At 49.6% G+C, this 21,691-nt stretch overlaps 1 protein-coding gene across 5 annotated transcripts; it reads left to right on the top strand.

Moving 5' to 3' along the window:
- Positions 1 to 897: 897 nt before the first annotated feature.
- Positions 898 to 21,126, top strand: Setd4 (SET domain containing 4). Of its 5 annotated transcripts, none has more exons than XM_085832198.1 (11): positions 898 to 1,084; positions 3,248 to 3,405; positions 4,858 to 4,953; positions 7,730 to 7,767; positions 10,287 to 10,372; positions 11,856 to 12,285; positions 13,064 to 13,238; positions 15,034 to 15,115; positions 17,011 to 17,091; positions 19,143 to 19,266; positions 20,902 to 21,126. In XM_085832198.1, the coding sequence occupies exons 2-11, from the start codon at positions 3,339 to 3,341 to the stop codon at positions 21,034 to 21,036; spliced, it is 1,314 nt and encodes a 437-aa protein (XP_085688324.1). In that variant the 5' UTR covers positions 898 to 1,084; positions 3,248 to 3,338; the 3' UTR covers positions 21,037 to 21,126. The 5 variants fall into 5 exon arrangements, with proteins under 5 accessions (XP_085688324.1, XP_021040632.1, XP_021040631.1 ...); XM_021184973.3 differs by having other exon boundaries at positions 899 to 1,084; positions 10,284 to 10,372; XM_021184972.3 differs by lacking the exon at positions 898 to 1,084 and adding an exon at positions 1,130 to 1,492 and having other exon boundaries at positions 10,284 to 10,372.
- Positions 21,127 to 21,691: the final 565 nt, after the last annotated feature.

The raw sequence follows: 21,691 nt of genomic DNA, 5'->3' as shown, positions 1-21,691 counted from the left end.
CTGGAACAAACGCCGCCCCGCCCCCCGTCCCCCCCCCCAAAATGAAGACCCTGAAATTGAATTCAAACGTAGCGATTCAGAGATTGCAGAAATAAAAAGTAGCTGATATTGTCAGCATCAGGACCTCCCAAACCTATGACATCGCATAGGCGACAGTGAGACCTGCAGCATATTCCCAGCATCCACTTGGCTCACCTCCCACCTTTACCTTCATTACGTCATTTTCCATATAAATAAGGAGAACGCCCCTCTGTCACTCCCTCTTTTCTCTTTCCGCCGCCACCTTGTCCCTCTCTCCCAATAAAAACCTCTTCCACGTGGAACTGTTTTGGCCTAGTATGCTATTAAGAGGCGACCTGACATTCTAACACATCAGATATCTATCTCAGTGGTTGCAAAAACGGACAACAGGCGCTGTAGTGTCAGAACCCAGCTAACTTTCTCATTCTGTCCCTAGCTAGCTCCCTTTCTCCCTTCCACATCCTTAGCTACAAAAAAACCTCCAGCTTAAAGCACGAAATGTGCCTTTTCCTGACCTCTGGTCTTTATGTGACAGAGTCCTGTGCTTGGATCGCGACATGCAGAGCTAGAACTAGAAAATCCACTTCTTTGAATAAAGCTTGCTCCTCGCTGTTTGAGGACGTCTAAATTCTCTCTCTCTTATTTCTTCCCATAAGCCAATTCTTACTTTTACTCTGACCCTAACAATTCCAGTAACAGTTTTGGGACAAGACAGAAATGCCTTCACTGTGGATAAGAGGAAAGGCGGGGACAGGCTGTCTAGGATAATGGACCGCCTGGGTCCTGGCAGCTGGAGGGGCAGGGCAAGGTGGGGATCAGGTAAGCCAGTCTGGTGGAGGGGGCAGGAAGTCGGAGGAAGAAAGGACACGGTGAGGAAAGACTTCCCGTTGGCTCTTTGGAGCATGGGTCAACAGCTATGCTCATCGCGTTATGGCATAGCAGTGGAGGCTTGGGAGTTGCGCATGCGCGCGGCAGAGGCGTAGGCTCGCCGCACCGCAGCCGCATTCTTCGTAGCTGGGGGAGCCGTCTGCGTCCGTACACCGGCTTCGCCGCGGTTCCTAAGGTAAGCAGGAGCACTTCCGGTGGGCCTAGCGTTGCCTGGGTAACGGGAGCGGGGTTCCGTTGGCTTTTCTGAGTTCTGTGTGGCTCCAGACCCCAATTTCCAGTGCGCGCGTGGAACCTCTCCCGGACCGGAAGTCAGGACCAGAGCGACTACTGCGCAGGCGTGGTGTGCGGTCAGCCGGCCTGGGTTGGTTAGCTGGTGCGGGTGGCATGGGTTGATTGATGTCCGGTCGGTCCAGGGCTGCGAGCCAGGACGGCGCTGTGGCGTGTGGCCATCACTGGGGTCCCGGTGGCAAGCAGGGGACAGGGCTGCGGTGTAACTGCGCGTCCTTGTGCACCACACGTGGGCTCCAGGACGGACCTGGTGTCTGGCTCCAGACTGACTCGTAAAGCAAGTCTTCCTGCCGAGGTAGATTAAACTGCCTGGGCGGTCCTTTCCTGCCCTCCTTTATTTTTAGAGTAGATTTTAAAATCATTTCCACTGGTTTGGCACATGTTAGATGGATGTCACTTTAGTATTCGTCTGTACGGTACAGGGCAGGATGGAAGTAGTAAAAGGCTGTTAAGAATACTGGACGTGGTGGCGCACGCCTTAAATCCCAGCACTTGGGAGGCAGAGGCAGGCAGATTTCTGAGTTCGAGGTCAGCCTGGTCTACAGAGTGAGTTCCAGGACAGCCAGGGCTACACAGAGAAACCCTGTCTCGAAAACAAACAAAACAAAACAAAACAAAACAAAAAAAACAAACAAAAAGAATGCTTTCAAATAATGTTCTCTAGGGCGTTTTGTTACAGAGTCCTGCCATTCTTTTTACCCAGAGGCAGGACCCAAAGGGGTTTATCTTATCTTATGTATGTTGCCTACAGGTATGTCTGAGCACCACACGCTTGCAGTGTATAGGGAGGCTAGAAGAGGACATTGGATCCCCAGGCAGTGGAGTTACACATATGGGTGCTAGGAACTGAACCCTGATCTGCAGGAGCCCCGTGCACTCTTAACCACAGAGCCATCTCTCCAGCTGCCCCCCCCCCCCATCTTTTAAATTTGAATTTTCTTCAACTTTAGTTTTACTCAGTATTTCTTGTATCGTTTTTTAAATGTTAGCATGTATCTTCCAAGGACGCTTGCCTGTGTTTCTGTTGTTAGTTTCTACAGTTGGTCTACACTCTTGTCTGTTCCTGGATCTTTCCTTTTTGGCCTCTGAGATGTGGAATGGAGTAGTCATTTTATGTCTTCTGGTCATCTCTGTCTTGTGCTCTCTTTAGTCAACTGCGAATGCCCATTTTAATCATTCTGACCTTTAGAGCTAAAACTCCACTCTACACTGAGTGGGGCTTATTTATTTTTTCTAAGACTTCTGAACTGATGGGTGCTTCATAATGACCGTGTATTTTTTGTATTATTATTTTATGTGCATAGATGTTTTGCCTTCATTTTCTTCTGTGCACTGAGCTGTGTCTCCAGTCCCTGTGTGTTCTTAAGCACAGCTACGTAACACTATACTAAATGTTCACTAGCATTGAGCTGTGAAAGTCACCAGAGGATATGTCTAGAAAATCAGCTGTGAGATTTTAGTCGGTAGGGCCTCCAGATGTTTTTTTTTTTGCTCCTTTTAGAGCAGTGGTTCTCAACCTTCCTGATGCTGCTATCCTTAAATACAATTCCTGATGATATAGTGACCCCAGCCATAAAATAATTTTGCTGCTATTTCATAACTGTATTTTTGCTACATTATGAATTATAGTGTGCATATCCGATATGAAGCATATTTAATAGAGGACCCCAAAGGGGTTGTGAATCACAGGTTGAGAACTACTCCCCCTCATAACTGGGACTTGTTACTTCAGGGATCCCAATTGAGCACTAGATAAAATGGTTTGGTGTTCAAAGCTTTTAAGAAAAGGATTTTTTTTTTTTTCCCTTAAAGAATGAAAACATAGGGCTGGAGAGATGGCTTGGCATTTAAGAACACTGACTGCTCTTCCAGAGATCCTGAGTTCAATTCCCAGCAACCCACATAGTGGCTCACAACCATCTGTAATGGGATCCGATGCCCTCTTCTGGTGTGTCTGAAGACAGCGACAGTGTACTCATATATATGTAAAATAAATATTAAAAAAAAATCCCGAAGACATTCACCAAAATAAGTATTTGTATATTCAAAGGTGCCCAGGTCTGTGGTTCTCATCCAGCTGGAAGGGAGGGCTGAGCCTCTCGTTATTCTCAGCTGAACACGACACAGGCTCCAGGGTTAGCATGCAGAGACGAAGAGGAAGAACAGAGAGGGCCAGGAAGAGACGGCGAAGCTCTGGCTCAAGAGCAGGTACAGGCTGCTGCTCCTGGGAGGAAGCCCTGTGTGGAGGAGGGTCTGCTTGCCGTGCTCCTCAGAGCGCTGTTGTTCCTGAGGAACACTTGTTAATGGCGTCCCTGCGTGCTGTGAGAGGTGAAATGTGCCTTACGCACTGCTTCTGCTTTCTTCTCTGTGGCTCTGCTTCTGTCTGTCCATCCCTTTGCCTCCTCCTGTCTGTCTATCCCTTTGCTCTGCTCTCTCTCTCTCTCTGAAGATGATCAGATGTGTGTCTGATCAATGGTGTGAAATACTTTGGTCTCGTCCTCGGCCTGGTGGATGCTGCCTTTTCATGGATTTTTTGCATCTGCCCTCTTTTGTCTTGTTTTCTCTGTGTTGAATATCTGCTTTTTGTTTCTCTGTTTCTCCTTTAGTGTTTTATATTAGATTGGTATATTAATTTCTAATTGCTTTTTTACTACATACTTTTTACATAAATTTATTTTCATTTTATGTACGTTGGTGTTTTACCTGCGTGTATGCCTGTGGGAGGGTGTTGGGTCCCCTAGAATTGTACTTACAGGCAGTTGTGAGCTGCCATGTGGTTGCTGGGGATTGAATTTGGGGGGGTCTCTGGAAGGGCAGTCAGTGCTCTCAACCAGTGAGCCATCTCTCCATCCCATGTGTGTGTGTATATATACGTATGTGTGTGTGTATGTGTGTATGTATGTATATGTATATATGTATATGTGTGTATATATATGTGTGTGTGTATATATAGGGATCTGTGAAGAATTTTGTATTAATAGCACTTTTGGAATTTGAATTTTTGGTTATTACTAGTATGTGGAAATAAAATTATTTTTTAATGTATTGTTTATATCTTATTTGCTAAACTCATTTGTTGCTTAGTAGCTGTTTTCATGGTCTTCTCAGATAGTCCATGATTGTACTTACATCTTCTGAAAATAATTTTGCTTTTCTTCCTATTTGATGTTTTGTATTATTTCCGCTATTATGCTGGTTAATTATCTCCGATACCTTGCCCTGCTTCTGATCTTAGGAGCAGGTCACTTAGCTTTCACTGCTGCTGTGGTAGTCCTATGGTAGTGCTGGGTCGCCCTGGGCTGTTCCCCAGCCCCTGCCCTGCCCCACCCACTCCACCCTGCCCTACCCTGCTTTTGTCCTGACATCACCCTGTGTTTTCTGTTACATGACTCTGGGTTTGGAAGTTAGGAAACTGTCTTCATTTGCTGGTAATGTTTACCAGACCGAAAATAGATTGTATCAAATGTTTTTGTGTGTGCATTGAAGTAATGGTTTTGTGAATGGCTTCTCTGTTTAGCTTGTATCGTTTTCATTTTTAGTGAGACTTGTTCCCCCTGTGTTTTCCTGTCTGCTCTGCCTCATCAGGTTTATACCCTTGAAGTGCTGGCCCTGCTGATCCAGTGGTGGTAATTGTGCTGTGTTCTTTTCTCTCCTGGTCAGTGAATGAGAGCTACAGATCAGAATTTATAGAGCTAAGAAAATGGCTGAAAGAAAGGAAGTTTGAAGACACAGACTTAGTACCCGCCAGCTTTCCAGGTGAGGGTCAAGGGGAAGGCGGGTGTGTCATTCCTGGAAACACATCTGTTGCTGTATATTGGGCTTCCTATGTCACTATTGGTGTGTGTATTTTATCTGTCCAAAGAGAGGTGGTGTATGGAAAGAAATGACAACGAGAAAAAAAAAAGATGTAAAGAAGGAGAAAGATAAAATAAGATGAAGCTATGGACCGGGTGTGTAGGTAAGCCAGGGCTATGTAAGGAGACCTTGTCTCATAAATAAATAAAACAATAAAAAGGGAAAATAATGAGGGAAAGACAAAGTCGTAAGCACCCAGGGCATGGGATGGGGAGGGGAGGGGCATCCTTTGAGCCATCTGTAAAGAGCCCACACGACTGGCAGGACCAGCGACCCCAACCCAAGCATCGTAAACAAACCTTCAAAAGTGCTCATCTTCATCGGCGGAACAGCAAGTTGAGAACATTGTTGAGATTTCATCTCATCCCAGTCAGATGGCCACTGTCAGCAAAGCACCTGGCCAGGGCTGCTGGTGACCTTGAGGAGAAGCAGGCTCCCCTGTGTACTGCTGGTGGGAGTGCAGCCCAGTCGGCCTCTCTGGAGAGCAGCACAGAGAACCCTCAGAAAGCTAAAAACGAATCCACCACACAACTGCACTGTAGCACTTGGCATATGTCCGAAGGACTCAACAGAACAGGACTCAGCCATCTTCACTCCTGCTCTGTCACGGTAGCCAGGGAACGGAAACAACCTAATGTCCTTCAGCAGTGAAGTGTGGATGTGTGCACAGAGGGATTCTACTCAGCTTTGAAGGGAAATGAGAGCATGAGCTTTGCAGGTAAATGGATGAGCCTGAAAAGACCCTGTTGTGTGAGGTAACCCGGACCCAGAAAGATAAACAGTGTTCTTCTCATCTGAGGTGCCCAGCTTCAAATCCTCAGATGTAAGTGTACTGCCGCCTTCATGGAAGAGGCCACTCCTCACAGCAAACCACCACAGAGCACCGCAGCTGGACACAGTGTAGAGATTGACAGATCATGGCAGCCTAATCCCAACAGGGACATCTATCTACATCGGAGTGTCGGTGTCCCTGAAGAAGAAGAAGGCGGCAAGTAGGAACAGTAGACCAGGGTGTCTGCGGGAAAAGTCTCTCCTAGACTAGGGTAGGGTTAGGGTTAGGGTTAGGGTTAGGGTTAGGGTTAGGGTTAGGGTTAGGGAAAGACTAGTCTTTCCTAGTCTAACAAGACTGGAACAACAGCGATGGCAATGTACATGTTAAAACGGAACAGGCAAAACGTTGTGGGTCCCACCCCTGGACAAGAGCTACAGGCAGCTGAAGGCTGCTGGGAGGAGACTGTGTCTCTCCCAGGGATGAGTCCCAAGTGGTCAGCCTTGAAGTTAACACAGCCTGCGTTAGTTATCAGCTTAGCAGAAGTTTGGGTCTCCTGGAACCCCGGCCTGAGGGAAAGACCTCGCCCAAGTCCTCACATGCACAGTGCTGCATGCTAGCTGCGTGCTGATCGTATGCTCCATCGGATGGATGCTCCACCCCGTCCCTGGAGGCTGTAGGGTTTGGGGGATCATGGCCATAGATGGGCTTGTCTCAGGCCCAGTGCGTAAGTAGATTTCTGAGGGTGAGGCAGGTTCCAGCTAACCACTGGAGTGACTTTTTCTGTAGCTTGTGTGGCTCCAGGACAGGAACCCTTGCTGGGGGCCTCAGCAAATGCTGTCTTGTCCCTTAGGTCATTTGGGTTTCTCTCAGGGAGCTGCAGCTTTGTGGGCTTCCAGTCATCCGAACTGAGGCAGGTTTACATTTTCCTCTGGAATTTGATAGCCTCTCGTGGGGGAAGACATTAACATAATTTGACATTAGTTGGGAACCAGTTTCTTAGAGCTTGGGCAAGGCCACAGGTGGGTTGAGGTAACTACAGAACACACCAAGGTATCACAACAGGGCATGCTGCATAGACTCATAGCTTTAAAAACATATGCTGTTGGCTCATCCCTCTGGCCACTAGGGAGCTTCATTTGGAATAGATTAACTTCTTAAAGCTCCCAAGGTAAATGACTTCCCGAGCGTGTCTCTGGCATGCACCAGAGAATGGCCATGTGAGTGAGTCACACGAGGTGACTGAGCCACCAGGCTGAACATCAAGAGGGTATGATAGGGGCAGAGTGTCTGGCAGAGTGAAGTATGGATGCGGTTAGGGAGGCAGAGCTTTTAAAGGTGATGTGGAAGGTGACGTGGAAGGCGTGCACCATTGCTCTGGTGCTGTCCCCAGGACAAGAGGATGAGCCTGAGTCTGGTGCTGGGCAGGCATCCTCTCGTGAGTGTGTCTGTGTAAAGTGCTGGTTCCTGTTGGAAGACAGTTAATATGAAGAGTCTCCCCTCCCCTGGCTCCGTTTGTCAGGACCAGCACCCGTTTCATTTCTGACGCCATTCACAGGAAGGTCGAGGTCTCTGCTGGTTTGTGAGAGTGACCTGCATTGCCAGCCAAGGACAGGACCTTTCACTTTGTGTTTTCTTGTGCCAAAGGATGGGCACTAAGTTCCGTTCCTAGGTTAGCACATGGAGTTCTCCAGAAGCCACCGGGAGAGCAGTATAAGCATCGCCCTGTGTCAAGGCCCTTAGGGCATGGCCGAGCCCAGAGTCACAGAGAGGCCGGGTCATTCTCCAGAATAGCTTTTTAGCTCCCTTCTTCCCTGGGAGGGAGAGGCTGAGAGACACTGTTGAGTGTGTAAGGGCTCTCCAGGATCTGCAAGGTGTAGTAGGATTTACTCCATGTTTTCTTTCTAGGAACAGGAAGAGGGCTGATGAGCAAAGTGTCATTGCAGGTGAGGACTTTGTCTTTATCCTTGAGGCCCAAGATGGATGCTGGGCTTGGTGTGTGTGTGTGTGTGTGTGTGTGTGCGCGCGCGCGCGCGCGCGCGCGCATGCGTGCGTACGTGCATACGGAGTTCGCTCACATCAACTAAATCAAATCTGTAGCCATTTCTCACTTACCAACTGGGTGTATTTGGTTAGGATTATGACCTGGAAACTTGAGTTTGCTGTGTAGCAGACATTGGAGCCTAGATTGTATGAGGGATGTCAGCAGTAGCTGCTCTTGTCAGAGTGGAAACACGATGTCAGGAGGCCCTGGAGCCTGGACCAGAGCCTGGCTCCAGTCCTCCAGCTGGTTTCCCTCCTGGAGAGTGGCGTCCGTGATAGAGGTCATCTCCGTGGATCCGTTTTTGTTTTTTTCTGTGCTATTTTAAAACATTAACCAGTATACAATGTTCTTAAAAGTTACAAATTAATTTCTTTATTTTAAAATCACATACAATTAATTTTCAACAAAGTTTTTATTCTGATGTTTGTACCCAAGGTCTTACCCACAGGCAGCACACATTGCACCACAGAGCTACAGCCTAGCCCCTAAGTTGATTTTTAAATTCCTTAACTTAATTTGTTTAAACTTAGTCTTGTATGTATGCTTAGCCAAAAGAATGCATTTCTGTGCTGTGATTTTATAATGCTACTTGGTTTTTATTTATCATATTTACTACTTGGAAGTATTCAGTACTAGTGAGCGGTGTCATGCTAGTGTGTGGTATTTCTACTTTTTATTAGGTGAATCATCTTTAAAGTAAACTATTAGCGTGTGGTTTTGTGACGTGCCACTGCATATGTGCAGGTCAGAGGGCAACTGGGTGTTGTTGGTTCTCTCCTTCCACGCTCACGTGAGTTCTGGGGACTCCAGGATCTGAACTCAGGACTCCAGGCTTGTAAGGCAAGCTCTCTAACTGACTTTGCTCCAAAGCAGTGCATGGGAGGTGAATTACAGCTGTCCTGCACACAGCATGTGTGCCAATGTGCTTAGAGCATGAAGTGGACATTGACCATGGCTTGGCTCTTTCCTCTCCTCCCATCACCTTTTTTTTTTTTTTTTTTTTTTTGAGACAGGGTTTTATTTTTGTATGTAGCCCAGACTGGCCTGGAATTCAGTATGTAGCTCAGGCTAGCCTCAAGCTCTCAGTCTTCCTTCCTTCACCTTTGGGGTGCTGTTGCATGTCGTGTCACCTACCACGTGTACTTTGAAATATGTGTTTTTATGAAACTGTTTGAAAGTAGAGATGTGTGCTGTATGTGGAGAGATGTATGTAGGTCTTTAATGTATAGTTTGATATATATTATAGTTATAGATACTATAATGAGCCTGTTCAAGTCTTTTCTCTGTTGTGCTAGAAGACTTGTCAAAAGCAGCTTGAGGAGGGGTGAGTTATGGCCCATCACATAGGGAAGTCAGGGCAGCAGCGATTGGCTGGAACCTGACGGCAGGAACTGAATCAGACACCATGGAAGAATGCTGTTCCCTAGGGTCTTGGTTTTCATGACTTGCTCAGCCTGCTTTCTGGTACAAGCTGTCCAGGGTGGCATCACCCACAGTAGGATGTGTCCCACCCATATGCCCACAAGTCAGTCAGATGGAGGCAGTCTCTCAATTCAGGCCTCCTTGGCCCGTGTAACTCTTGTTTGTTTTAAGCTGACAAAAATTAACCAGTATAGTTGAACCCTTTATCAGCCTTACACAAAAATATGTCACGATTAAACCATAACTCTCCTTGCCTGTTTACCTCCAAGATCTCATGGTAATGCCACGGTATAAACTGTAGTGCCACATTCCCAGCCTTGAAGAAGTTCAGACACTTTACAAGTTTGAGGTCTGCTTAAGATGCCACCTCCATGTGAGTGCTCCTGTTCCTGGCTGCCTCTTGGCCTTACCTGCTCTTCCCCTTGAGTGCAGGGCTCTGGCCTTGGTGTTCAGCCTCACAGTGGGTACCAGAGCGCCACAGCAGGTGAGATGACCACAAGCTCCCGGTCCAGCCAAGGTTCCACAGGGTGAGGGCTGCGGTCCCTTGTGGTCACCTCATGGTCCTGGCATCTCCAGGATACTGGGATCTCCTCTGCAGTTGAGGCTGTACATTCACCAGTGTCCTCTCCTGGTCTCTGACAGTGCCAAACCTGTTTCTTTCCATGGCCCTTCAACCCTGGCATTTCCATTGCAACAGAGGCTGCACCTTCACCAGCGGCCTCTTCTGGGTCTCAGTGCCAAGTTAGCTGTTCCTTCAGACACTTAGGTAAACGTTGCTTACCCTGTTGATGTGCAGCCTCGGCTCCCCCACTGGACCCCAGCCTCTGTGTGCTGACCCCGAGGAAGTGCCCCCAGAAGATCTGATCTCCACGATGCTGGTCTTTTGTTAACCAGAGCTGATCTTGAAGCCCATGCTCATCCTCACTGCTTGTCCTGGTAAAGCAGAGGTTTTACTTCCCCAGTGTTCTTCCTAAACTCTACTTTCTCTTTGGCAAGGAGGGCCGGGTGATGATCTCACTGCCTGAGAGCTGCCTGCTCACCACGGACACTGTGATTCGAAGCTCCGTAGGGCCCTACATTAAGAAGTAAGTGACCATACCTTGCAGCTGGTGTCTGCCAGTGCTGCTCACAGCCCGCCCGCCGGCAGTGCAGGGCGTGAGGACCCAGCTCTCGGCTAGCCGAGAAATACTCAGTACGATTGAAAGTCTATTCTCTTCCAGGGTTGCTCTTAGTTCAATGTGAACTGTGTTTCTAAGGTTTTCTAGGCTGCCTAGGATGTGGTGCGAATCCTGTCCCCTATTTACTAGAAAGTGAGCATGGGGTGGGATGGTGTACGTGACAACGGTGTGGCTGTTTCCTTCTACCCTAGAAAGCTTGGCAGCCGCTAGGCCACTGTCCCAGGTTCACCCTGTTCTACCAGCTTGGCGTCTTCACCTTTGAACAGATTTGACATTAGGGCAGAGCTTTAGTTAGGAACAGAGGAGGGTAGGTGCTGTAGGTTGAGAGCCACGTCCTGGGCATGTGATGGTGAGCCTTGCTTTCAGAGCATCCCTGAAGTCAGAGGAGGGAGAGCCTCAGCAGAAATTATTTCTACGTTGGGTTCAAAGATGGTGCTGACCTTTAACCCAAGTGGATACCCCTCCACCTGCTCTCTATGAACCCCGTTACCCCCGGCTCTCTATAGGCCCCTTCCCCGGCTCTCTATATGCCTGTGCAAAGTGAAGATGCTCTCTGGCCCTTATTCTCTGAGTCACTCAGATCGCAGCACAATGTGTGGTAACATGGGAATTTGGGCTTTGAAGAGTAACGGTAATGTTTCGGAGTCTGTTTGTGCCTTAGGGACTGAATTATGAGTAATTATTCAGCAGCTACATGATTTGTATTAGAACCTGGGAGTTTCGGATTCCACAGTTCTGTCTTGGTGGTGCCGTCCAGTAGAACCCCCAGCAAAGGTGGGGATGCTTTGTTCTGTACTGTCCAGGAGCCACAGATGCCTGTGGAGTGACTGGAGTGTGAGTGTGCCTTGTGTTACTAAAGAATCATTTTTTTTTTTTGGCTTTTCGAGACAGGGTTTCTCTGTATAGCCCTGGCTGTGCTGGAACTCACTCTGTAGACCAGGCTGGCCTCGAACTCAGAAATCCGCCTGCCTCTGCCTCCTGAGTGCTGGGATTAAAGGCGTGCACCACCATACCCGGCAAAGAATGAGTCTTAAGCACTACTTAACTATAAGTAGTTTAAATTGAAATAGTTGCTTGAGCCAGCATTCACTGTGTTGGATGTCGTGGCTCTCTATCCTTCTACCCTCTGTACCCCTGTGTTATTTATCTTTACACGGTGAAACTCAGAAGCCTTCAGCAGGAGAACCAGGCTGGAAACAAGGTGTTGTTTTTCTAAACCGGAGTGAATCTTACCTACTAGTCACGGCAGTGGCGGCTCTGGAGAGGCACGGCCCTAGGAAAGATGCCCGTGTCTTGGAGAGTTGACAGTTTGAACACAGCCCCTCTGAGTCAGACGACACTGTGTGAGTCCACACTTTAACTCCTTCCATCTGTCTCCTCGTTTCACCAGGTGGAAGCCTCCTGTGTCTCCTCTGCTGGCCTTGTGTACTTTCTTAGTCTCGGAAAAGCATGCCGGCCGTCAGTCCCTCTGGAAGTCTTACCTGGATATTTTACCCAAGTCATACACCTGCCCGGTGTGTTTGGAGCCGGAAGTGGTAGATCTTCTTCCCAGCCCTTTAAAGGAGAAGGCGGAAGAGCAGAGAGCCCGAGTGCAGGACCTGTTTGCCTCTGCTAGAGGCTTCTTCTCTACCCTGCAGCCTCTGTTTGCAGAGCCCGTGGATAGCGTTTTCAGCTACCGAGCCTTCCTGTGGGCCTGGTGCACGGTGAACACCAGGGCTGTGTACCTGAGGTCCAGGAGGCAGGAGTGCCTTTCCGCAGAGCCGGACACGTGTGCGCTTGCTCCGTTCCTGGACTTGCTGAATCACAGCCCACATGTCCAGGTGAGAGACCGGCATGGAGACGGGTCCTGCGGTTACAGAAACCTGCCATGTAGGGACAAGGGTTCTGAGTCAAGGATGGAATGGTAGTGGAGGTGTAGCCTGCTTCAGGTGGATGTGCCGGGCCACCACCTTCATGCTGCCCTGACGTCATTCTAGCAAATGTCTGCTGAGCTTCTGCAGCACTGCGCTGCCCTCCAGGCCTGCGGGCCCTGTGCTGAGCACGGCCTTTCCCTGATCCCAGGCAGTGACACTGGGCACACAGAGCATGTGAGGCTGGACACAGGGACTCAGTCATTCTCCAGCAGCCTCACTTGGATTTTATTGTTATTTGTGGACATTTGTGGACTTTGGTGATTCTATAGATGACCATAGAAAGCCTCAGCTATAGTTGGTGGGAGCCTGAGGGTCCTGAGCTACAAAAGACCTTTCTTACCTTAAAGAACTATAAACAAATTACAACCAATGATCAAGACCACAGTTGGTGAAGCCGTTGCAACTGCTAGCAACAGTCTTAGTACTGCCATAGTTTCTTCCCTTAGGCAGCTCTCATCAGATGTCACGCTTGGCCATTTTCAGAGTCCATGCCTGGAGTTCCTCCCTCACCTGGGTACCGGTGAGATGGAGGAGGGAACAGGCTGAAGTGCAGGAGTCCGATTCTCTGTCCGTGGGAGTCTCACTGCCGAGTGCACCACACTGCCTCGTACTGAAATCACCATGGTGGCTTGGTGAGCCTTTCGACCTGTGTTAAAAAGAGGACTCTCACACCTTTCTCCTGTAGGTAAGAGCAGCGTTCAACGAGAAAACCAGGTGCTATGAGATAAGAACAGCCTCGCGCTGTAGGAAGCACCAGGAGGTGTTCATCTGCTACGGCCCCCATGACAACCAGAGGCTGCTCCTGGAGTATGGCTTTGTCTCCGTCCGCAATCCTCACGCCTGCGTTCCTGTCTCGGCAGGTTGGACTGGCTGATAATGGTTATTTCCTGTTCTAATGGAAAGAGCTGTCCTAGGCAACATTCAGTTTTCTCAGGCAGAGCCCGCCTGCTCTTCCTGATTGGAATTTCTTTGTTGAAGTAAAATTAGCACGACTGATTGATACTGATTGATCGGTTCATCCGGGTGATGAACCAGGACAGTGGAGTGGGAAGAGAGTTGCTTAGCTGATGAGTGTGACTGTCACGGCTGGGAGGAAACAGGCATCTTTGTTCTGAGGCGTCATTGTTGCTGCAGAGGGAGTAAGCCTGTCATGAGTGGAAACTTACTCAGCACTCATGTAGAAGCAGCTAAGCCCTGAGCAAGCCGCCAGAGGCTTCACTGCCTGGCTTATGTTCATTTGTGTAGGCTGGGGCGAGTATAGTAACTCTCAGGGGAGACTGTCTGCCTTCGTAAGGCAGAATATCAAGTATGCTTCTTAGATTAGAGACACAAGAGCCAGAGCTGGGGCAGCGAGATGGGACGGGCCAGTGGGTGGAGGGGCTTGCCATAAAGCTTGGTGACCCGAGTTCAGGCCTCAGGACGTCCAGGGTGGAAGGAGAGAACTGGGTCTGGTAATTTGCCCTCTGGCCTTCCGTATGTATGTGGTATACTGACAACACATGATAAATGCATGCAGTGATTTCTCTGTAAAGAAAAGTGTGAGTGGGGACTTGTCCAGTGAGTTAGGAAGCCGGCCGGCTTTGAGATTGGCCTGTTCTGAGTCCTTGTAGTTGCCTTGCAGTGGCTCTGACTGTAAGCAGCTGCTGTGTGTCTTAGTCAGGGTTTCTATTCCTGCACAAACATCATGACCAAGAAGCAAGTTGGGGAGGAAAGGGTTTATTCAGCTTACACTTCCACACTGCTGTTCATCACCAAAGGAAGTCGGGACTGGAACTCAAGCAGGTCAGGAAGCAGGAGCTGGTGCAGAGGCCATGGAGGGATGTTACTTACTGGCTTGCTTCTCCTGGCTTGCTCAGCCTGCTGTCTTATAGAACCAAGACTACCAGCCCAGGGATGGTCCCACTCACAAGGGGCCTTTCCCCCTTGATCACTAATTGAGAAAATGCCTTACAGCTGGATCTCATGGAGGCATCTCCTCAACTGGAGCTCCCTTCTCTGTGATGACTCCAGCTGTGTCAAGTTGACACACACCAGCCAGTGCACCGTGTAAACACATGGAACAAGCATTATGTTTAACATGGAGTAGGGCTCAGGGGTTGGCTCAGTGGCCTAACTGGTCTGGCATGTGCAGGCCCTCTCTGAAGGAAAGGGAAGGCTTGCTTCTGTCAGAGTTAACCCCCAAATCCCTGCTTTTCTTTCTTTTTAAAACACAGAATGGAAGTCTTCTATCACCTCAAAAAACAAAAGAGCCATTGCTTTCTCTCTCCTTCAAAACGTCCTCCAGTCTTCACAGTTCAGGCTGAGGCTGTGGTCACTGCTGTGTGGACTGCTTTGAATCAGGTGTAAGGCAGTATTGCCATCCTGCGTGTGCTGAGGCAGCCTGTTCCTGGCTGGTCCCCAGCAGGGCTAACCCTCTGGCGGCTTCCTCTTAGGCTGTTGTGTGCTTAGGGGCAGCCTGAGCCTCGCTTCTGTGCTTCTGTCCTCCGCCTTGGAAAGCTCACAGCTCTTCAGGGAGCCGGGCTCTCAGCGAGCTGTCCTAAAGAGGACACTTGGTGTGACTTGGCAGACACTCTTGTGGGTGGCTGATGGGAGGGAGAGGGACACGTGCTTTATCTGAATCACATCCTAAGTCTCTGATGCTCCTCTCTAATGTAGAGATGCTGGTTAAGTTCCTCCCTGCAGCAGATAAGCACGTCCACAGGAAGACAGCCATTTTGAAGGATCATGGCTTTACAGGGTAAGTGCTTTTCTGTCTGGAAATTATCCCTTCAGGGAGTTCCCATGGGAATACTCCTGGCTCTGGTTTCTGTAAGTGTGACCCTCCTGCCTCTGTGTTGGCTGTCAGGTGGGTGTTTATTAAGCTCTTAGACTGTAGTAAGTTGGGCTTGTTGTCTTAGGCACTCAAGGGGTGAGAGTCAAGCTTGAAACAATCCTGTCCGTGACCCAGGGTCAGGTGGGGTGGAGCTGCGCTATCACAGGCTATGCTGGTCCCTAGCAGAACATCAGGGACGGTGACCTACACCAGATCCCCAGCTCTTTCACGTCTTCTTTTCTGGATAAAATCAGGTTTTTTGGGTACACAGCGACAGTGGCTGTTTGCTCTCCGAGATGACCAGGGTCTCTGTGTTCATCTCACTGTAAATGTGTGATGTAGTTACCAGGCCTCTTGCTGTGGTCCCGTGACCAAGTTCAGTGTCTGGCTGAAATTGATTGGAAATGGCTTTTAGCCTTGTCTTAGCTAGGGTTACTAGTGCGTGATGACACACTGTACTGGCTATTTTTGTGTCAACTTGACACAGCTGGAGTTATCACAGAGACAGGCGCTTCAGTTGAGGAAATGCCTCCGTGAGATCCAACTGTAAGGCATTTTCTCCATTAGTGATCAAGGGGGAAAGGCCCCTTGTGGGTGGGACCATCCCTGGGCTGGTAGTCTTGGGTTCTATAAGAGAGTAGGCTGAGGAAGCCAGGCGAGGCAAGCCAGTAAAGAACATCCCTCCATGGCCTCTGCATCAGCTCCTGCTTTCTGACCTGCTTGAGTTCCAGTCCTGACTTCCTTGGGTGATGAACAGCAGTATGGAAGTGTAAGCTGAATAAACCCTTTCCTCCCCAACTTGCTTCTTGGTCATGATGTTTGTGCAGGAATAGAAACCCTGACTAAGACACACACCATGACCAAAAGCAAGTCTGGGAGGAAAGGGTTCATTTGGCTTACACTTCCACATCGCAGGAACTCAAGCACGGCAGAAGCCTGGAGGCAGGAGCTGATGCAGAGGCCATGGAGGGTGCTGCTGCACTGGCTGGGTGTGTGTCAACTTGACACAGCTGGAGTTATCACAGAGAAAGGAGCTTCAGTTGAGGAAATGCCTCCATGAGATCCAGCTGTAAGGCATTTTCTCCATTAGTGAGCAAGGGGGAAAGGCCCCTTGTGGGTGGGACCATCTCTGGGCTGGTAGTCTTGGGTTCTATAAGAGAGTAGGCTGAGCAAGCCAGGGGAGGCAAGCCAGTAAGGAACATCCCTCCATGGCCTCTGTATCAGCTCCTGCTTCCTGACCTGCTTGAGTTCCAGTCCTGACTTCCTTTGGTGATGAACAGCAATGTGGAAGTGTAAGCTGAATAAACCCTTTCCTCCCCAACTTGCTTCTTGGTCATGATGTTAGTGCAGAAGTAGAAATCCTGACTAAGACAGCTACTTACTGTTTTGTTCCTCACGGCTTGCTCCTCCTGCTTGCTTATAGAGCCCAGGACCACCTGCCCAGGGATGACTCCACCCACAGTGGGCAGGGCCCTGCGCCATTGTTCACTAGTTAAGAAGATGCTCTGCAGCTGGATCTTAGGGAGGCAGTTCCTCAGCTGAGGCTCTCTTCTTTCTGGTGACTCTAGCTTGTGTAAAGATGACAGCAACTACCAGCACAGCTCAGAACAGTCAGAGCAGATTCCGTTTGTGTGGAGTGAACCACACAGAGACTGGTGTTACCCAGCTTCATTCGTAGTAGCCGCAGCCTGATTTTCTCGCCTCTGTGTGGAGGTGACCTAGCATTGTACTTGTTCAAAGCCACTGCTAGCTTCCTTAGGTGCTTGCCACGGAGTCGTTTCTACGTGACACATTTGGTGTTGCCTGCTTCTCTTTTGTAGAAATCTGACGTTTGGATGGGATGGGCCGTCCTGGAGGCTACTCACGGCTCTCAAGTTGCTGTGTCTGGAAGCCGAGCGCTTGTAAGTCTCCCCTGCATTACGTACAAGCTGTGCCTACTTCTGGTGAAATGGAGGGGTTTGGGAGGCTTGAGTTTAGAGGGAAGGAGTGGACTGTGCTCCGCTGCTTTGAGTGGCCTTAGCCTTCCAGAGTGCGTGGCTCTGAGAACTTGCCCCTCTGTCCAGGTGACCTCTGGTGACCTGTGCTTACTATTCTGAGTGACTGAGTACTGTCAGCGCTGACGCTGTTCAGGGGCACATCTGCGAGTGGGTGGCTTTTCCTGTGGTAAGCAAGCTCCTAACCACCACCCTCTCTAACTGTGTCCTAACCAGCCCCGCTGAAGGCCTTTTTCGTGAAAGGAGCCAGGTAGAAGAACCCAGTGTAGACGTTCATCTTGCTCAGGCTCCTCACCCTTTCTAAGGGGTTAGGGCTGCCAGCCACACCCCAGAGCTGCCTGTCGCTCGGCACAGGGACTTCTCCAGGCGCAGGGCTGGTTAGGACAGCAGCTTCCACCCTGCTGCTGCTCGGATGCTGGGCAAGTGTCCAGCCGTGTGTATGGACAGCCCCGGCACCACGGCACTCACTCGTGATGCCTGCTGTCCTTACAGCATCTCTCACCATTGCCTCTGGGGAGTTAGAAGCAAAGTTTCTCCACGGTCTTAATACCAGTAGCTGACTCTTGGACAGCACAGATTTGCACCAGGCAGGGTCACTTACAAGGAAATTAGAGTTTTAAAAAAGATTTGCCCATGACAGAAGAGCATACTGTGCCTCCTTCCTTGAGTCATTCCCTAGAGAGCCCAGGAAGGTCTGTGGTCAGCCTGTCGCACAGCACAAGGGCAGGGAGGGCGTGGCTCCTCACAGTTCTTGTCTTCCTCTTCCCTTTGTCCGGCTCTCCCAGTCACTCACTGTTCACTTCTCGTGCTCCGTATGGACCCTGTGGGAAAGAGGTGTGTGCGCATCCTTTTCAGGCTACAGCAGCCACTGCTTGCAGAGGTCCCCCCAGATTAATTTTCCCTTAGGTTCACTCATGTGAGTGACACGGCGGGCTCTAGCTGATGGCAGTGTGTCGCCATCTTTGCCTCTCTGCGTTGCCTTGTGACTAGGACCTTACCTTCCGGTTTCGTTGTCTTTGAAAGGAATGGTTGGTTTTATTTGTAGGGAATTATGAAGATTAAATTAGATATGCATTATAGATGACACACTGAAGAACACTGTGACCCTTGGCTTTCTTGGGTGATAAGTCACACCCTGACTTTTGAGCTATGGGCTTTCAAGTGGATTGTTCGCCTGTTACCTGAAGGGACCTGTTGCGGGTGTCTGTCTGCCTGTGCACTCTCGATTTGCATATTCAGCAGCCGTCCAACCTCCTGCTTCTAAGCCACTTCGTGCACAGCCAGATTTCCTGCCTCCAGTGGCTCCTCCATCCTTTCTTCCAAGTAGAGGGTCTTAGCATTGATCCCCTTCTTGCTTCGAAATCTTTTGCTCCCTGGCTGCTGTCTTGACAGCCCTGTGGTCGTTAGACTGCAGAGCATGGATGGGCTTTGTCTTCTCTCAAAGCCTTCACCTCTGCAAGCCAAGGCACCGTGAGTGACTGACTCACCTGGGTGTAGAGAATGGCCTGGCTGCAGACTCCTTCCATTTGGAGGGCGTGTGGCAGTGAGCTGTGTTCTTGGCTGTCACCTTTTAGGAAAAACTTTCCCTTAAAGGAGAACACAGTGCCGCAGCTGCTGAGTCTTGTGGCCATTTGCCAGAGCCTGGCCTTCTGGTTCTGTGTTTCTGCCTCTTGAGCCCCTGTGGCTGGTGGGTGTGACTTCAGTGACTTGTCCACCAGACCCAGGATTGCTGTGAAAATAGAATCCAGTCTCTGCTGGCCAGGAGCCGACAGACTAGCTGGCCCTTGATTTACTCTCGGCTCCTCTTTCTTCCTCTGTGCTGGTGGCTTCCACTCAGGAGCTGAATGATGTTCACGGGTTAGGAGCCGAGCTTCACTGTGCTCAGGAAGAACGGGCTTGCTGTGTGTCATCTTGCAGAGTGAGTGCTGAAATGACTTTATTGAACATTTCTGCTCTAGCACATCCTGGAAAAAGGTGCTCCTTGGCGAAGTCATCTCCGATACAAACGAGAAGACAAGCTTGGGCGTGGCCCAGAAAATATGCTCTGACATCATCGAGGAGACGCAGGCTGTGCTGCGCAAGGTGTGGGCCCAAGGTTTCAGTCCTGAGGTTGCTTATCATGCATGCTGTTAGGGAAGTCCTGAGAGTCCCTGATGAACAAATGTGGCTGTGTTAACAGGTTTACATTTTACAAGTTAAGTAAATGGGGCTGGGAAGCTGGCCTGATGGTGACGCGCTTGCTGTGCAATGGGGGGACCCCAGCACCGGCATGCAAGCTGGGATGGTAGCCTGTTTTCCTTGGGCCTGGGGTGGGGATAGGCAGAGACCGATGGATGTAGGTAGAACCAGGAGAATTAAGAAGGCACGCTGGCCATCTGGCCTGGTCCAAGCGGTGAGTTCCAGGTTAAGTGAGAGACCTCGACTCACAGCAATAGGAGCTGGTGCCCAGCATCTTCCTCTGGCCTCTGCGTGTGCATGCGTGGCCAGTACATCCCACTGCAAGTTTTATATGTAGTGTACAGTGCACAGCAGTGCTTGATACACGCATACCTGTGGAATGGCTTCACCAAGCACAGCATTGTCCACCTGGCTTTCTGTGCTGAGAGCTCTCATCGTCTGTGTGATGAACATGGTGCCTTGTTCCTAACTCTGCTCACGTGTTGCTGTCCAGAGAGCTCGCTCCCCTCTGTGTGTTTATGGACATCTCCACAGTCTCGCCTCCATTCACGTGCTGTCGGCCATTCTTTTTGCTGTCCTAAGTAGAACACAGAGGCTCTGGCCTATTTCATTTAACTTTGTGTCCTCCTGGCTTGTTCCTAATGTCACACATAGGGTCTCCTGATCCCCGCCCCGTTTTTATGACATTGGCATTGGAACCCAGGGCCTGACACCTAGGCTTGTGCCCCCGACCCGAGTTCGGTCACTAGGCCTTGGTTCTGCTTTGGACTGTACCCATTTCTTTATCCAGTGATCATCACTTGGGTTGAGTCTTAACTCTTAACCTCATGCTTTAGTAGGTAGAAATCATTGCCTAGTCTCTTAGTAATAGCATTTCAACTATTTTTTTCTCTGTGTGTTTTAATTTAATTTATTTTATTTTATTTTGGTTTTTCTTTTTTTTTTTTTTTTTTTTTTGAGACAGGGTTTCTCTGTATAGCCCTGGCTGTCCTGGCACTCACTTTGTAGACCAGGCTGGCCTTGAACTCAGAAATCCTCCTGCCTCTGCCTCCCAAGTGCTGGGATTAAAGGCGTGCACCACCACCCGGCCCTTGGTTTTTCAAGACAGGGTTTCTCTGTATAGCCCTGGCTGTCCGGGAACTCACTTTGTAGACCAGGCTGGCCTTGAACTCAGAAATCCGCCTGCCTCTGCCTCCTGAGTGCTGGGATTAAAGGCGTGCACCACCACACCCGGCAATTTTTTTTTGTTTTAATAAATTATAAGAAATGTGATTGTTAAAATTAAAAATTTTAGTGCACTTTTATGCTAAGTGAAAATAAAAATACAAAAGGTGCTGTCCACACAGGGGTTCCCCAGAGCAGGTGATTCCCTACACGGTCATCCTTGGAGTGTTTCTGTTTTGACGGAACAAGTAACCTGGAGTGAATTGTAGCTGTGGTTACACCACGTGGGGGAGGGGGTGGGGACTCAAAGCAGTTTTACATGGTAAATTTTCTCGTACATTTCTATTATAATAAAAATTTAAAAATAACTTTCAGGTTTCTGACATGAAGGAAGGGACAGTGTCACTGAGAAGCCAGCTCTCCTTGGTGGAAGCCTTGCGGATGGAGGAGCTGAGGATCCTCCAGGCTTCTGCTGAGATCCTGAGTAGCTTGCTAGCCCCCTTTTCCTGACCTCCCGGGGTCACATGGTTCCCTCCTATGGAGGGTGTACCGGCTGTGTCTTTACTGAGGTTGGAATAAACAGACTTTTATATGAAATCATTTGCAGGCTTTGGACTGTTTCCATTAAACGGTGACGTGTCTCGTGTTTCTTCTCCTGCTGTCCTTCCACTAGTGAGCTGTGACGAGCATCTCCTTGTTCCCAGCTCAGCACAGGGAGCAGAGGTGGCTTCTAGGTGGTGAGGAGCCATGGACAGACACGCAGTCTTGAGTGACACCTGTCATTGGGTGTCAGTGACAGACTGCAGAGCGGGAAGCTCTAGGGGTTTCCTGCTGTCTTCCATTTCAGTGCACTCCGTGGTTGACAAGATGTGACTCTAAGCCTCACAGGCACTGTTGGCTAAAGGGATGAGTTGGGGCCAGGTAGCTGTGGTGACAGTGTGGCAGAGGTTGGCAGTGTTGGGTCACAGCTGGATTGCTCAGGCCTTCCCGTGTAGTCTCTGAGGGAAGTGTTGAGCCTCTCTGGGAGGGGAGTCTTGGAGGTCACCATGCTGGTGGCCTTTTGCAGCCAGAGGCAGGGAAGGACCGTGAGCCACACAGGTCCTTTCCTGGGTGGCCATTTCATATGGGGCTGCAGACTCTGTTTACAATTTCATGATTCTAAGCA

Source organism: Mus caroli, unplaced genomic scaffold (assembly GCF_978045245.1).
Source record: "Mus caroli unplaced genomic scaffold, Mus_caroli_1 scaffold_17, whole genome shotgun sequence".
NCBI lineage: Eukaryota > Metazoa > Chordata > Mammalia > Rodentia > Muridae > Mus > Mus caroli.
This window is presented reverse-complemented; position numbering and strand designations above follow the sequence as displayed.

Bases quoted from the DNA above. Each gene is read 5' to 3' on its own strand.
- Setd4 (XM_021184973.3), top strand. From the start codon at position 3,339: ATGCAGAGACGAAGAGGAAGAACAGAGAGGGCCAGGAAGAGACGGCGA. The intron at 10,373-11,855 runs GTAAGTGACCAT...TCGTTTCACCAG, and splicing joins GTAGGGCCCTACATTAAGAA to GTGGAAGCCTCCTGTGTCTC. The intron at 12,286-13,063 runs GTGAGAGACCGG...TTTCTCCTGTAG, and splicing joins ATCACAGCCCACATGTCCAG to GTAAGAGCAGCGTTCAACGA.